This window comes from Dermacentor albipictus, chromosome 1, assembly GCF_038994185.2.
Source record: "Dermacentor albipictus isolate Rhodes 1998 colony chromosome 1, USDA_Dalb.pri_finalv2, whole genome shotgun sequence".
NCBI lineage: Eukaryota > Metazoa > Arthropoda > Arachnida > Ixodida > Ixodidae > Dermacentor > Dermacentor albipictus.
Genome location: NC_091821.1, coordinates 130,978,721 through 130,995,652, shown reverse-complemented (window position 1 = coordinate 130,995,652; position 16,932 = coordinate 130,978,721). Strand labels below are relative to the sequence as shown.

The 16,932-nt window shown below is 45.3% G+C and overlaps 1 protein-coding gene across 2 annotated transcripts in view; it reads right to left on the bottom strand.

The window, feature by feature from the left end:
- LOC135896832 (meckelin) overlaps positions 1-16,932 on the bottom strand; it is a 54,990-nt gene that overhangs the window by 7,222 nt on the left and 30,836 nt on the right. For both annotated transcript variants that reach the window (XM_065425312.1, XM_065425313.1), the window contains 8 exons: positions 16,551-16,739; positions 15,382-15,522; positions 12,321-12,401; positions 6,955-7,071; positions 6,576-6,692; positions 6,073-6,103; positions 5,181-5,269; positions 4,865-4,967 (listed from right to left, as the gene is read on the bottom strand). In XM_065425312.1, the coding sequence (XP_065281384.1) occupies positions 4,865-4,967; positions 5,181-5,269; positions 6,073-6,103; positions 6,576-6,692; positions 6,955-7,071; positions 12,321-12,401; positions 15,382-15,522; positions 16,551-16,739 (868 nt within the window). The remainder of the gene's footprint in view (positions 1-4,864; positions 4,968-5,180; positions 5,270-6,072; positions 6,104-6,575; positions 6,693-6,954; positions 7,072-12,320; positions 12,402-15,381; positions 15,523-16,550; positions 16,740-16,932) is intronic.

Genomic DNA, 16,932 nt, shown 5'->3' with positions numbered 1-16,932 from the left:
ACCGGAAGGGGCACAACGCTTGCCTACTCTTCAAAAAGGAGGAGGCATGATCATGATTGGAGTTTATTGGCACAAGGTCCAGAAGTTGCCAAAGAGCGCCAAGGCAAGGAGGAAACAGAAAGATATAAATGGAAGATAGGAAGGAGGGGAGGAGAGAAAGAGCAAGACCATAAATCTCAAAGAATAAAATAGAACACACAGAACAGGTCACGCACAAAAGGTCGGTCACTGCAGGTCACGCTACTAAAGAATGTTCAATAGAAGAAATAGAAGAAAACGTGAACCTAGGTTAGTTCATTCTAGAAAAGTAAATAGAGCGCTATGAGCCTGATCGCGTCAAGACGCACAACCATTGGCGTACAAACATTCGTCGAGTGTCGTACACCGCAGGCCAAGGAGATGGTAGTCCCTCACTAGAGGTATGCGCTGCGCACTGAAAGCGCGATACTCCAATACCAGGTGCTGAAATGTCTCGCAGCAGCCGCAAGACGCACACGATGGGCTGACCACACGTCCTAGTCTGTATAAACGTTCGCACACGTTCACTCAGCCAACCCTTAGCTTGAGTAGTTGCGCTGTAGCGCGACGACGCAAGCCTCGACCACGAACACGGGGCGGGAACGTTTCATTTGTGACGCGCTAGTCTGGATGCTTCTTGAGTAGGTGGCAACGAATCAGCAGACGAGCGTCATCAAGCTTGCATAATATTTCAGAGCAGACACAGTTGCTATGAGCGCAAGTTGAAGCAAGCCGATCAGCCTCTTCATTCCCGGCGATTCCTACGTGTGAAGGTATCCATTGAACAACGAGAGATACCCCACGTGATGAAATTTCGCTCGCAGAGTCAGTAATGCTGCGCACAAGTGGACAATCAATATCACTGCGTTATAACCTGCTAAGGGCAGCACGGGAGTTCGTAAAGATGGCACTCTTCGATGTAGTTAACTCCTCTTGCACGTATTTCAGTGCAACATTATTCGCTGCTAGCTCCGCAGTTGTTGACGAAGTTGGATGAGGTATTTGAAAGATACGCCGTACTTGAGTCGAAGGGCTGAAAAAAGCTGCAGAGGCGCCTTGACTGTCGTTGTATACAGATGCATCTGTGAATAATTGAAGATAATCTGGAAATCTTTCGAACATGTGCGACTGAGCTAATTGTATTATTGCCGAAACAGGCATATCAGACTTTTTGTGTGCGTCAGGGATTGTGACGTAAACGGGAAATCCATGTTTGGTGATATCTTTCGGAGGCGGAGGCGTAACTGAAGCAGCATGTTCAGAAATGTCAGCAATGTTCATAAATACTGGCACCATTTTTCCCATACGAGAAAACTGGTGGTGAATCAGACGATCAAGGAGCGATTGACCATTTGATACGCGATGCAGACGTTCAATATGATATAGAGCTCTCCGGTTAGCTTGCAGCCTCAGGGGTAACTGATGCGCTTCGGTGAGTAATGCAACAGATAGCGTCTCACGAGGTAATCCAAGCATTCGTCGAAGGGCAACGCGATGATCTCGTTCCAGTTGGGACATCAAACTAGGCGGTACACCCAGGACTGGTAACGCATACATCATACCTGAGAGTACAAATGACTGGTACACCTGCAGAAGCGTTGTTTGATCGCAGCCAGCTTTTCTAGCAGTCAAAGCGGCCAGACTTAAGGAAGGATTGCGACATCACGGAATTTACCGGCAGGACGCCAAAAGATGCGATCACCCACAATTAAGCCCAAATAACGGTGTTGTCTCAGCCAGCTTATCGGCGTTTCGTCAAGGTACAGTCGGCTCAGCGTTCGACGAGCACGCTGTAAAGGACGATATGCTATTGCAGGCGACTTAGCAGGTGATATCTGCAGACCAACTTCACCTAAGTACTCCGAAGTCGCGTTCAGAGCTCTTTGCAAGTTTGTACAAAGCCACGGACCAAGGTGAGAAGGGACGCTTGTCCACGGAGTAATGTCATCTGCATAAATAGCTATGCTCACAGGGAAGTCACTAACCCAAGGCAAGCGACTTGGAAACGCGGCGAGTATGGCGTTAAACAGAAGCGGCGATAAAAATTTGTCCTGTGGGACACCGCACTTCATAGTGCGGGATTCACCTGTTACGCTTCCGACACGCACTTTCATTCGGCGCTCTAATAGAAAATTGTGCACAAAGCGGAGCAGGCGTCCCGAAATTCCCGCGATTGTAAGAACGAAAATAATCGGAACCGAGTCGAAAGTCTGAAAGAGCATGTACGCGAAATGCTTGTTTCCTCTAGCAAATTAGAGCACTGTGACAAGGTCTGGAATGCTGTCCAAAGCCGAAAGGCGACGACCCAAAGCCACTCATGACACCAGGGAAAAAAAAATTCGCTTCTCTAGCCTGATATATAGGCGAAACAGGACCATTCGCTCCACTAATTTGATGACATTTGAAATTAGGGATATTGGCCAGTATGACTTGAGGTGTCTTGCAGGTAGCCTGGACTTTGAAATCGGTATCACAACGGACGATTTCCATTCAGCAGGGATTACACCCGTTCTCCGTTCTTCATTATACTCGCCCAATATGTGGTCATGAAAACGCGCATCAATGTTCCTCAATGCTTGATACGTCACACCGTCTTCACCTAGGGCAGTGCGGCGTTTGGAGAGGCTGAGCGCGTGTCGCATCACCTCAAGAGTGAAGTCTGCCTCGTCCATCTGGCAGGCTAGACTGTAGGAAGCGGTTATGGTAATCTGACTTGTCAAAGAAGGAAGGTCGCCATTTGTGGTGTCACTGGATGCAGGAGAGACGAAAAGGTCTGCGAATGCCTCCGCTAGAACGTTTGGTGACTGGCCAGTAGCTATGCACAATGCAGCCGTAGGATTCTTAAAGATTTCGGGAGTGCGGAGAACCTTTAGTATGCGCCATACACTTCCAAACCCACTTCCAGAAGGCAGCAAACTACATAAGGATGCCCAGCTCTTGCGAAGAAGCTGTTTTGTATGCCGCCGTGCGGCTGCATCAATGCGATTATACATAGTCCAGTCGGTGTGTCGTTTAGAGCGCTGTGTACGCCTATAAGCACGGCGTCGACATGCGTGGAGCCGCAAAAGCCTAAAATCGGAGTTTGGTTTGCCGACACTCCATCGTCGTTGTACTGCCGTTGCTCGTAAACACTCACTCATCAGTGTGAACAGACTATCTTGAGATGGTGCCTCTGAGATCAGCAGACGAAACTTTTCCCACGTTGTCGCTGTATAGACGGCTGTCTTGCGGCCCACAGTATGGGTTGGCGTTAACCAAATGAGTAGGTGATCTCGGGCCCAATTTCACAAAGCTTTTCGTTCGTAAGTGCTGTTTTTCACAGGGTGATCGCCTTGGCTAATAATATGTCCTACATCACCATTGGCTGGCACGAACGCTTTTAGCGTAAGAACTTTTTGTGAATACGGGCTCCAAGCCCCGCGGGTCAGCTTCGCATGACCAAGCTATAAGCACGCATCTGTCATCGTTATCGCAAGGTTAGTGCAATGCTGCTTTCCCTATACATGTAGGTGAACCGTCATTCGGTATCTGCAGATCATTTTTCATAATAAGCTCGTTAATATCTGCTTCACGATTATCTTGGGGACGGGAATACCACCGCAGATGGTGAGCATTAATATATCCGCATAAGACAAACGATGCACCACACCGAGACACTAAGCACTCAAGTAGTGATGAACGGGCATTCTTAGAAGTAAAAAGAAAACACTCCGTAAACAGCGTAAAACTTGAGACGCAGACGAGTCAGAATATCAGACAAGAGGTTGTTTTATCTTCTCATTAATCTCTTTCAAGCTGTTTTAAGCATGGAGACTAACCAACCAGCGCAAGCTGACGCTTTACTGACCAAATTAATCGCATCGTAGTGGGACTCAAGGCACCCGTACTCGGCTATAATAGCCTGAAATGGAAATATAGTCATCCGCTTGAGAGTAGCAGGTATCAAATTATGAAAAACATAGAAAACACCGAAGTTGAGGAAAATTTCGTCCTGTCCCGGAGCGAGCTAGGGTGGTGATGCGGTTTTGTTGGTCCGCCGTATTCGATTGCGATGAAGTGTAGCACAACACCAGAACATGTACTTAAAGAGCTGATTGGCTGGTGGCGCGGTGGCGCCTGTCTCCTTTCCCACGCGTACCCCAGCCCAGCCAACCAGAACTTCAGCAGCAGACAAAGTGGACATGTCCTCTAGGTGGACACTTACAGAATACTCCCCCCCCCCCCCCCCCCCCGCCCATTATGGCACATGTCTTGAACACCAATGTGTCTGTCTCTCGTTCATTCTTACGTGTCCATGTCCTGATCTGCCATGGCTATGCCCAGCTCGAGCACGCAGAGACTACTGTTTCCGGGACGTTTGCGCAGAACGCTTCGAGCTTGTTGTGGACTGATCGACGCGGGCGTCGACCAGTCCCACAACGACAGTTACCTAGCACATAGTATGTTGTCAATGGTGGCAAACCCTCCACTATTTCGGCCTTGTTTCCAGCGGGCAATCTGTCACGCGAGGTGTTGCGACAAGCCTGCTGAGAACAGTCAAGGCGACAGCATATTTCACTTCATTTCACCCACTGTACCATCCTAAACGTATGTGATAAGCCCTATGCCCGGTATTAGCATTTGGATACCTACACCCTTATTAGCGTTATCTGTTACCAACACATCTCGAATCACAAGTGCGCATTTTTAGCAGTCATATTTCTTCGTGCATGTTGGAGGACAGGCTAAAGCTGTTACAGCTATTTGTTTGGATTTGTTTATCCGTTATCAACTTGCTCGACACAGATTGGCCGCCAGTTCACGAGGCACATTTACTTTCACTGCAATGCAACGACAGAGTACTTACCATTGTAAAAGAAGCCACGGTCGACAATATCATTCAACTCAATATCAAGAAGCTTTTCAAGAACTGTTCGGTCTTTCACCGTGTAATCAACATCCTTTAATGACTGGAATGAATAAAAAAGTCAATTATGTAGAAAGAATGCATTATCTTAAGAGTTAGATGCACAAAACTATACGACACTGCTACAGAAAATGCAGCCCCGGAGCACGTATTTAGCTGACAGAAAGCCCTTCATATTACTTTGGAAAGGTACACAACGCGTGCTGTGTGAAGTATAACGCATGAATACAATTAGTACAGAAATGATCCCACTCACATGATCAAGGAACGCGCACAAAAATTTTGTTACGACATTGTAAGTGTTCACTACGGTGTCGATGTTGACCCTTGAAAGTTGACCGTCCCCTGAAAAATATAACGTATATTAGTAAGGATGTTTCCTTTTTTTGCCTAAAACTGCAAAAACGCGAGTGTAAACCTTGTTGAGTTATATATAATATACTACAGTTGTTTTTTTTTTAGCTGCACAAAATGTTTAAAAATTGCCAGTGCCGGATAGCGCAATTCTAACCCTCGAGCTAAATTACTCGACGAGGCGGCCAATACTTCGACGAGAAATCAAAATGCTTATTTGAATAATTAGTACAATTACACTAATTAACATTTTACTACTTACTTTACGGCGCATATTTCGATTTACGAATTGTAGCCGATGAGGTCGCAAGGCGTATCCACTTGGAACGAATTCTCAGGACTACACCAGTTTGGAGATATTTATTTTAATGCGTCCGACGAAATACATTGGTGTTCCAGCTACTTTTGTGCTTCAATGCATAAAACAGCATTTTCTAAAAATAAAAAAAGTTCTAGAGTCCACTTTTACTGCAAGTTTACCGCAAGCCGGTGCTATCCTCAGAATTCGTTCTAAGTGGATAGGTCTGGTAAACTCACCAGCTACACTTCGTAGCTATAAATACGTGCCCTAATGTAATTAATTAACATGTAATTGGTGCGATTATGTTAATTATTCAATTAAGCCTTTTGATTTTTCATAGAAATCATGGCCGCCTCATCGAATAACTTAACTCGAGGGTTAGAATGATGCTATCTGTTAAATGTAGTTTTTAAAACTTTGGTGCAGCTAAAGAAAACACCCCATATATGAAATTGAATACAGGCTATAAAACAGGATATATATTGATACTCACCATTCTGCATTCTTTCGGGTGCTTGTGCATACTAAATAAAAAAGAAACAGTGAGCAATGAGTTCTCCCAATACGAAGAATCAAACGGCGGAAAAAAGTGGCAGCTAATGTCACCACCAATATTTAGTTCTTCCTGTACAGGTGCACTCAGAAGCAAGCTGGGCACCGCAGTAGTAAAACGTCATGGATTGCCGTGCCATTTGTAGTGCGCGCCGAGAAAGTGCTTTCAGAATTGACTTTCTGATTACAGCCTCGCACAAGCTGCCGAGGACGAGAGAACAGACCAAAGGATTATGGCCGCGGGGGCCGGTCTCCGTTTCAACCTGTGATGCTAAGTTGCGCTCCAAGTCAGTAAGGCGTATGGCAAGGCGTAGATTTATTGTACATGGAAGCAGATACAACAACTCTAGTGAAGCCACACTGCGCCTGGTCCTTATACTTCGGACTGTGCCTGTACATCCAGGATTAAAAAGCTGACCTGAGAGAGAAGAATTTGTTACGTACTGTCGAAAGAGGTCTCCTCATACGGCAGTACTGTTCGTAAACATGAACTGGAAGTGTCATCTGAAAAGTTTGTTGTTCCGTGTCAGGCAGCAGTCCTCTATGGCCGCAGAGGTCCTCCTGGATGTTAAAATACAGGTATGTATAGTGCCACGAACACTAAATAATTACATTTTTGTGCATAAGCGGCCCACAGCTGGCACCGCATGTCGAGCTTCTCTCCATATATATGCGGTGCCAACATCCCCGCATCCCGCGTTCAATTATTCGTGGTGATCGATTCCCACCGAAACACCACTGCTGTGATCGCATAAGCTCCGAATTGTATACCCGTCCCTGTTTTCGCACGAAATATCTGCTGCATGCTGTTTTCTACACTTACCTCTTCTCTGCGCAGCAGTTCGTGCATCTCTTTCATCGAAACGTCGGCATGGCCCTGAGCTGATCTTCCGTGAATGTAGTACCCAAACTTCGGCTGGACAAATATGACCACACTGATCTGCACAAGGCGACAAACAGTACGATTAGGCCCGAGTTCATAATAATCTGGGCACAGTTATTGACTGGCATTGAAGTATGAGGCGAGAGAAAGGGTTAGCGTGAACACCCCCCCCCCCCCTTTTTTTTTAATGCCATCTTCTACAGCGATTCGCCCCTCCATTATATATACTCTTCCATCACTTCCAACCCCATGCGACAATAGGCACGGGCTGGCATTAAGGAATAGTTATATTCTTCTTTAGGCAGTAGTTAATACATAGACCGTTTACAGCATCACTGCATGGGCGCTGCCATGTTTGAACACGTGACCCCGCCGCCACTGAGCGCGTTATGGCGTCTCCTTCCCGATAGCGGACGACGTTAGCGACCCTAACGACGTGATGAGTCCACACAGAAACGACCTTCTTTCACTTTCTGGATGAATTATAATTATTTGCCAGAAATGCAACGGCTTTCGTCGGAAAGCGCCAACAGAACGTTAGCGCTGGTAATTATTCTCATGCAGCCTAATTTTACACTGACCGCGGTGGGCGAATACTCCACGTCGGCGCGTGTGCGTTTTCCAATGAAGCGATACCCGATTGAGCATACTTATTTTACAGCGAAGCTGTACATGACTAGAATCCCGCGATTTATTCGCAGCCGCAGTCTAAAACTCAACCAATCAAAGCGGGAGGCGCGCGCCGCGTGCGCCGCTGAGTTCCTTCAAACAGCACCAGATGGCGCTCGCCTCCTCACCTCCTCCATATGCTTGCTGCGATAAAGCTAGGGAGACTATGGAGCATGTTTTATTAGAATGTGAAAACGTCTACCCAGCGGTCAAGTTAGGCACCATTGGCCTCCTTGAAGCCCTTGGGTTCAGCGAGAGCAGTGGAAAAGTAAACATGTCGGCAATAGAGATTAGTAAGAGGCGATTGGAGGATTGGTGGAAGTAGGGAAACGACAAAAAACGGAGACGTACAAAAGCACAGTTCGAAATAGGGGATCAGAAAATTTGGGTGCGGTAGTTCACAGTGGTTTCTCTTTCTTTTTTTTAATTGTTTAACCTAGGTAGGACATTAGGCAATGTAATAGCAAGAGCTTGGTGGTGCAACCCACCGCCCCGTATCAAAGGGGACGCTCATAACATCCATCCATCCTCACGACAGAAGTACCGAAAGAAAAGCAACATGCTCGTTGGAAAGGAAAAAAGAAACCGAAAAGCTGGTGGAACATGCAGATTCGAGAAGCGATCGCCGAACGACAGAACGCCTCTAAGAGGCGTTCCAGGCAGGCAAAAAAATCGCCGTTCCCAAAGAATGAAGTAGCCAGAAAATGGGAAATATACCGGCAGAAAAAAATCGATGGTTCAAATACTGGTTCAAGCAAAGATAAAAGGTGAAAGTGAACGTCGGTTGTCAGAAATACGTTAGAAAAAGAAGGCCGCACCTAGAATATTTTGGAAAAACATAAACTTATTAGGCAAGAAGTCTGGAACAATACAATAACATATCCTAGACGAAGATGGAAACAAACTGGAAGGGGACGCGGTATTAAATCAGATCCGAAAAATAACAACCGAATCTTTCCAAGACAACGACGAGGTTGTAATTGAGAAAAAAAAAAGTGCATGAAAGAGAACCACACGGAAAAGGAGCTGGTGCTGACAAGTTTCAATTGGAAGTAAGCTGCAGAGAAAATTCCGAAGACCACAGCCACAGGGCTAGACGAGATTTCCGTTAGGCTGATTAATGAACTAGGTCCAGAAAGTAAGGAAGCTCTGTTGAAAGCAGCAGAAAAACATTTAAATTTAAACGTTTTTCGCTTATCTTTAAAGATAGGCAAATACCAGACAGTTGGCGACAAAGTAGAACGAATTTAATTTATAAACGTAAGGGGGAGAAAGATAGAATTCACTCATATAGACTGTTGACTATTACATCCGTAATATACAGGTTAGCAATGCAGGCAAATAAATTAAAGCTGCAAACATGGGCAGAGAACGATGGCATTTTGGGAGAACTTCAGAATGGCTGCAGAATACGTAGGCGCCTGAATGATAACTTATTTGTCCTTACTCAGTCTGTTGAAATATCCGGAGTAGAAAGGAGACCGTTATATGTGGCCTGTTTGGTCATTTTATGAGCGTATGACAACGTAGACAGCAACATTTTGTTGGATATTCTGCATACGATATTCTGCATATTCTGCATATTCTGCAGCATAAGCTAGGCGACGAGTCTACCTAGCTTTTGAGATAGATTTACCTAGAAAATAACGTTTGCGTTGAATGGGAAGGGATGAGAAGCGAGGAGAAAGTTGACATCAACAAGGGACTGAGTCAGGGGTGCCCTTTAACCCCACTACCGTTTATTATGTACATAGTTAGGGTGGAAAGGGCGCTAGAGGAAAATAATATAGGGTTTAATCTCTCATACAAACAGGCGGGTAACCCGCCGTGGTTGCTCAGTGGCTATGGTGTTGGGCTGCTGAGCACGAGGTCGCGGGATCGAATCCCGGCCACGGCGGCCGCATTTCGATGGGGCGAAATGCGAAAACACCCGTGTGCTTAGATTTAGGTGCACGTTAAAGAACCCCAGGTGGTCAAAATTTCCGGAGTCCTCCACTACGGCGTGCCTCATAATCAGAAAGTGGTTTTGGCACGTAAAACCCCAAATATTATTATTAAACAGGCGGGTACAGTAGCAAAGCAGCCGCTTCCAGGTTTGTTTTATGCGGACGACATTGTGTTGCTAGCTAACACGCAGAGTGATACGCAACGTCTGGTTAATATCTGTGAACTGGAAGTCGAGAATTTAGGCCGGAAATTTAGCGTTGAAGAATCAGGTGTTATGGTACTCAATGAAAACAGTGAATAGACAGTGTCAATTCAGGGCCAGGAAATACCTCAGGTAAAAGAATATATAAAGCTTGGTGTATGGATAAACGAAAGCGAAAGATACCTGGAAACAAAGGAAAAAAACAATAACAGCAAAGGGGAAGAGAAATGCACGTTCCCGGTGCTGGACCTGCTGCAGCTCGCACTGCGAAATCCCACGGTGAACAGCCACGGCGTCCGACAGACTCCCAAATAGACGCCCACTCCCAAAATTGGATTAAGGTGAACTAAAGTGGATTGAGGTGGATTAATGTGGATTAAGGCGGAGTTTTAATTAGAGGTAGTAACTTACTTAGATAAGTCCTAATGCTTTCGCATTCAGATCACGTAAGGATACTTCAGTGACTGTAAACTTTAGGTTAGCATATCGGTCACCGAATTAGACATTAGAATAATGAAAAAGATAGAAGTAATTAAACTACGGCGTCCAACGTTGCCTTGGTGTATTGCGCTTGAACGAAACAGCAGTAGGTTAAGGATATTTCGTTAGTTTTTTACAAGCTGAAAACAAAGTTTGCAGCGAAACAACATCTTTTTAATTCGTGTACTTGCCACAACACAGGAAAATATGTTTACACGAAACGTTCTCGGTTTATTATCATGACTGCATGCGCAATCCACTGCCATTACGCGTGCGTACGAGCCATGACTAGTTGTTTGCACTTGTTAATAAAATGCCCATTACCGGACGCGAAATGTTCGTTGAAAGCATGACAGTGCAGCGACATCAAAAGTTTGCGAGAGGGCACTCAATCGTTCCTAGTTCCCTCACGCTCGTAACTGTTCCTATCACATTCATAACGGAGCTGCAGATCTTTTTTTACAAAGTTGAATAGCCTATACTCTGTAAAAACACACATTCATATATGACAGATAACCATTTATTTATTAAATTAAGCCACTGTCTACACAACCTGAGAAATCACGTTTCCTATTGTTGGTACTGCAAGGTACGCTGATATGTCATAGTGTTGGAGGATACATCTATCAGGCGTACCACGTTACCCTTTGCTTCATACGTGCCATATGTTATACTACACATTCGAGAGAATTATCACAAGCCCATTCCCCTTCTGCCGCGATTCTCGCGTTCGGTTACACTCAAAAGGCGTCACATGGCGTCGGAGCCAGTAACGCCACCTATTTGCGCTCCGTAAGCTAACCGCTGTAAACGGTCTATAAGCTTTCGGCACAATGCACAGTTTACAACCCACCCGCCGCGGTAACCCAGTGGCTATGGCGATGCGCTGCTTAGCTCGAAGTCACGTGTACGATCCCTGCCGCATTCCGATGGGGAGGGAATACAAAAAACGATCGTCTACCATGCGCTGAGTGCACGTCAAATAACTCCAGGTAGCTGAGGTTAATCTGGAGCGCCCCTACCCCATCCTGGCCACTGCGACGTGCCTCATAAACGTATCGTGGTTTTGGCACACAAAAGCCCATAAACTAACGAATTTAACAATTTACAACCTATTTAAAATAGAAATTGCAGACACGGCCTTTCCGTGCATGTTTGCGTCTTGAAAACTAAGGGCTATTAAAAAGAAAGTTTGTGCTCACTCATGGGCGACAGCGAGAGGTTGCAGATGTTCTAGAGAAGTCGGCGACATATTTGTTGCCAACACATTTCGAATAAATAAAACGCGTCCATGCGACATCAAACAAAAGTTGGACAGTGTTTTGCAGTTTCTATATTGACCGTAATAATGTGAATTGTGTATTTTCGACATAGTGAGAGTGAGCAGGGCCGACATTTTTGTAGCGATGCCTCCTCCCGATGCTAATGCCTTTCGGCGCTTTAAGCGATCGTGAGTGGCCGCTTTCAATGCTCCGCCTGGGGCGGAGCATCGTTTGACCATTCACGAACGCGAAAAGCACCGAAAGGCATTAGCATCGGGAGGAGGCATCGCTACAAAATCGCGGCCCAGAACCAGTAAAAATGCTGCAATCTGTAGCTTAAAAAATTAAAGTATGGGGTTTTACGTGCCAAAACAACCGTCTGATTACCACCTGGGGTTCTTTAACGTGTACCTAAATCTAAGTACACGGGTGCTTTCGCCCCCCATCGAAACGCGCCCGCCATAGCCGGGATTCGATCCCGCGACCTCGTGCTTAGCAGCCCAACACCATCTCGCCGCTAAGCAACTACGGCGGGTTAGTCTGTAGCTTCCGTCGTCCTCATCTTACTATTTAGAGGACCTAGAACAATTGAATCTCATTTCTTTTAAACGCAATTTTACGCAACACGAAACACACTCGCATAATCTTTTAATTTAAACAACGTGTGACTGAATCACGAAAAGAAAAAAAAAGAACTAGCGACATAGCGTAACACATGCAAGGAAAGTATACTTCCGTGTGCGTACATTGCTGACGGAGCAGAGGTCAATAAAGTGTTGAAGCTTGTCTTCATAAAATCGTTCGTAGATGAACTTCTGCAAGACAACCTGAAAAAGTGAGGCGGAACGTTCAGCTAAACACTATCGCCTAACTTGAGGAACACGAGAAATGTTTCTAGTGCGCATGCAGTTGGCGTCGTGTGAGCCGCGCTATGTTCACGGGGTAGATTGTGGACTCCAAGCTTTAGTTCCCGTACGAAAACTTTAGTAGTGAGAAATATCAGAAAGTTTAGAAAAACGCTACATTAGCGGCAAGATTATATAGGCAAGGTTTCCATAGACACATAGAGGTGCAACAGCAGAATTCTCAGTGTTAACAGGAAGTTTTAGCTCGGCCGGGTGCTCCTATCTAAATACATGTAAAAGGAGAATTCGTTTTTCTCGGCAACCACTGCACCAAATTTGACGAGGTTTGTTGCATTTAAAAGAAAAACTTAAAATCTAGTGACTGTTGCTTTCGAATTTTTGAGTTAGGCAGTGAATTTTTTATTAAAAATTAGAAAAAATCGAAAATGTTAAAAAAACGAAACTATCAAGTTTACAACTCTGTAACTCAACAACCAAAAACGATAATACAATTATATGAATTGCATCTAATAGTACATCTAAAGCGAACAAAATTGATATGTTAGACCTGAATATAAAAAAAATTAGGAATATGGAAATACAGCTTTTGCGGAACCCTTGTAACCAACGTAACAAATTCACTTAAGATGTAAAATGACATATCGAATTTGTCCGCTTTGACTGATCTAATGGATGCCGTTTAGAGAACCGTGATATCCTTTCTTGACGCAGAGCTATGAATTTGTAAACTTCGTGCTTCTATATTATTAAAACGGTCGAATATTTGAAAATCTGTTTAACAAAATTCAAGCCCTAAATCGAAATTCTGCTTCCAACAGTCACTACAATTTAACTGTCTCTCTCAAATGCAACAAATTTCATTAAAATCAGTTCAGGGGTTGTCTCAGAAAAACGTTTTTGCTTTCTACATGTATTCGAATAGGCTGCGTCGGAGTTGGGCCCAAGCTAAAGCTTCCTCTTAAGAAGAATGCGTGAATCCCTGTCAGTGAGACTGCCGGCCCTGTATCGCGATAAACTAAAGGAATATTATCTGGAATGGATAATGCACACGCAATACGGCATCCTCGCGGATGCCGCAGTGCGTTATTATTATTATTATTATTATTATTATTATTATTATTATTATTATTATTATTATTATTATTATTATTATTATTATTATTATTATTATTACACCCAAACAATAACAATCGCACTGCACGCGGCACGCGCGCAACTGTGGCGCGCTTACGCCACCACGTAGACGAGATGAACGAAATACGAAGCGCCTCGGTAGCGAATAACGTCATCCGGTAATTCCGGCATTATATAAACGCCACAAATTATCCAACGCCAAAACGTCCTTCAAGGCGACGTGCCTTTTGCGAATTCTGTTCATGAAAGAGGACGGTTAACCGTGGACTGAGTTAAGTTGGGTATACTCTGAACTTATCAAAAGAATAAAAGACCCCCCGCCCCGAAAAAGAAATTGGGAGAAGGACGGGTAGTTCGTGCGCTAATGAGTGTACACACGGGTACTCTCCACTTAGTGTGGTTCTCCAACCTGCTGACTTCTGATACGGCATGGAGCGCTCTTTCGCGTTAAAGTACCGCAGACGTATACGAAGCAGTGATCCTTAAAATAATACACGCTCAAGCGGCTGACCGCCCCTATCGGAAATTCTCCGTGCATGCGCCTCAAAACTTGCCAGTAGTATACTGCTGGTTTCTACTACGCATATTGCTTAGAAAGGTGTTAATGCGACTAGTATGGCACGTGAATATTCTAGTGAACCGCATCAAGATGTGGCTTTGACGCTGCGCTGCTAAGCCCGATCGAGTTCGCGGCATCAAACCGATGGGGGTGAAATGCAATGACAACCGTGTACCGTGCGTTGGGCGCGAGTCCTGGTGGTCAAAATTGATCTGTTATTAGACGAAGGAAAGCGCCTTGCTATTTGAGGCTCGATCTGGTGGCCTATAAGGATAGAGACACACCAGAGTCTTGATGAGACAAGTGTATGCTGCAGCGAAAATCCGGAGACCAGTCAGCACACCTAACGGAATGCGAAAGTATTCACCCAGTGAGACCCGTAAGGTAGCGTAAACCTTCAAGAAGCGCTTGGATATAAAGTGGGCGGAAGCATAAACCGGTCAGCAGTCTAGATAAGCAAGAGACGTTTAGAGTACTGGGCCGGTATTTTGTAGCGATGCCTTTTCCGATTCTATGCCTTTTCAGGCTTTTCGCGCTTGGCCACTGGTCAGAACGACGGTCTGCCCATATTATCAACGCGATCAGGCGGCCGTGTGTGGTGGATGATATATGAATAGCATAGAATAAGGCATAAGGCATCGCTACGAAATAGCTGCCCTGGTGGAAAAAAAGCAGGGAAGGGACTGATACGACTCGATCCATTACCGGCGTAGGTAGCGGAACAAGGTAGATAGAGAAGTTTTGAGGAAGAGAAAAAAGATTAAAGAGATGCCCACAAAAATGCTAGAATGAAAAGCATGTATAGCATGCCTGAGTAACTCAATCGGGCTAGGTGACAATTTGTCACGGCCCCGTTTCAAAGGGCACACCAATAAATAATAATAATAATAATAATAATAATAATAATAATAATGATAATAATAATAATAATAATAATAATAATAATAATAATCAGTTCCATCGCGGCAGCAGCTTCCATTTCCATAAAGAAGGAAATATTGCATTGAAAAAAAAACCACGGGCGATCAACTGTGCCATGTCTATACTGAACGATGCAGGATCCAAAATGTCCCCCTTCTGCAGTGAAGCGGTAAGCGCAAAATCTTTTTTCGAACATGATAAGTCAAATATGCACGTCCCTGTATTCGTGCATTCTACTTGGTAGCTCGGAAACTCTACTAAATTGTCAAGAAGAGTTGAGAAATGAGTCGAGTACTAAGGAATAGTCTCGGCTTCATAAAATCCTACCTGGAACAGAGCAATGAGCAGGTACAGGGACGCAGAAAGAGCAAAACGGCAGGCGGCGCTAAACGGGATGTCGGCGTTCTTCACAGTCCTCGAATAGTAGCTCTCGGGGCTTGCAAGAGCCACATACTCCAGTCCCAGGCCCTACACCATAGGAACGCACAAAGAAGCATATTATAATTGGATAGAATTACAGTGATAAGAGGCGTGTATATATATCCTTTGTTTGGGAACTTGTGCGCGGACATGCAAACACTTTCCGACAACGCTAATCAAGCCCGGGCCTCGCGCATGAGGGCCACAATTTCCAACCTCTCGACAAAGCCGCATACGGTCTAACTGGCGCACAACTCCAATTTATTGCACGAAACACATCAAAAGTGTACACCAGCGCACCCGGAGTTGACACTGATGATGAATGACTGTAGGCGTGTGATGATGCGAGCTAAGTGGTTTTGCGGTGTCAAGATCATTAGGGCGTGTGTTTCCCCCGGGAACATTATGACACATTCCTCGAGTTTGGAAGCGATAGCGGTTTAAGCGTTCCCTCTGTACCACAGCTCTTCCGTTAATTCACATTATACGCTGCCTTCTTTTCCCTTCTGTGAAAAGGGACATGGCGACTTGCCTACCGCTATTCCTGGTGTCTGTTTTGACAGCACCGAAATCCATCTATCAAGGGGCAAGTAACGCGCCAGCGATTGAAATATGTAACTGGCCGAGGAACAGCTGTGCGAATAAGAAGAAACATACTGCACTGTTGCTTCACCGTGCTAGCTTAACTAGTAGGCTGGTCAAGCAAGTAATTGAAACACACACACACCTTGGCCTAAAAAGGTTGTTAATTGAACAAGATTTGCGAGTAGTTAGAGTTAGGCATGGATCACACCGAAATATACAAATGGAATAATTTTACGCTAAAAGTGCACGTCTTTCAAAAGTCCGCCTTGTTTACGCTGAAATACTGGCGCTAGGAACTTGAGATATCGAATATATCGGTGATCGTGGCACTCACAGCCTGATCCTTGACCCCTAACACCTCCTACCACCTTTTGTTTGTTACAATGCCAGGTGACCCTTTCTTTTCCGGTTTCTTTTTTTTTCAGAACAAACACTAAATGCACACACTGCGTGGGCGACAGCCTGTGTCCGCTCGCATCAACGATTCTCGCCTTGAGGAGCAGCAGCAGCGTGAGGAGCTGCAGAGAGAGTGAAACCCTGCGATGGCACTGCAGTTCGCACCACTCGTTGGCTACGAAGTACGAGCGCCAGATGCTGACCGCCGTCGCCGATTCGCCGCCCTTGTGGTCGGCGACCACCACGCTGGAGCTGTTGCTGCTCGCGTCGCCGAGTCCAGCGGCCTGCGAATGCACCAGCATGAAATCGTTCCACAAAAGACTTCCGTATGCTTGGCAGTTGCCTTTTTTTTCCCGAGGGTCGCAATGTGGGCTTGTTGGTAATGCATATTCAAGAGGGTTATGGCAGCGCGATTCAAAGACGGGACAAAAGAAGACACAAAGGGACACAAGGTGGTGAGTAGTGCGGTATGCTCTT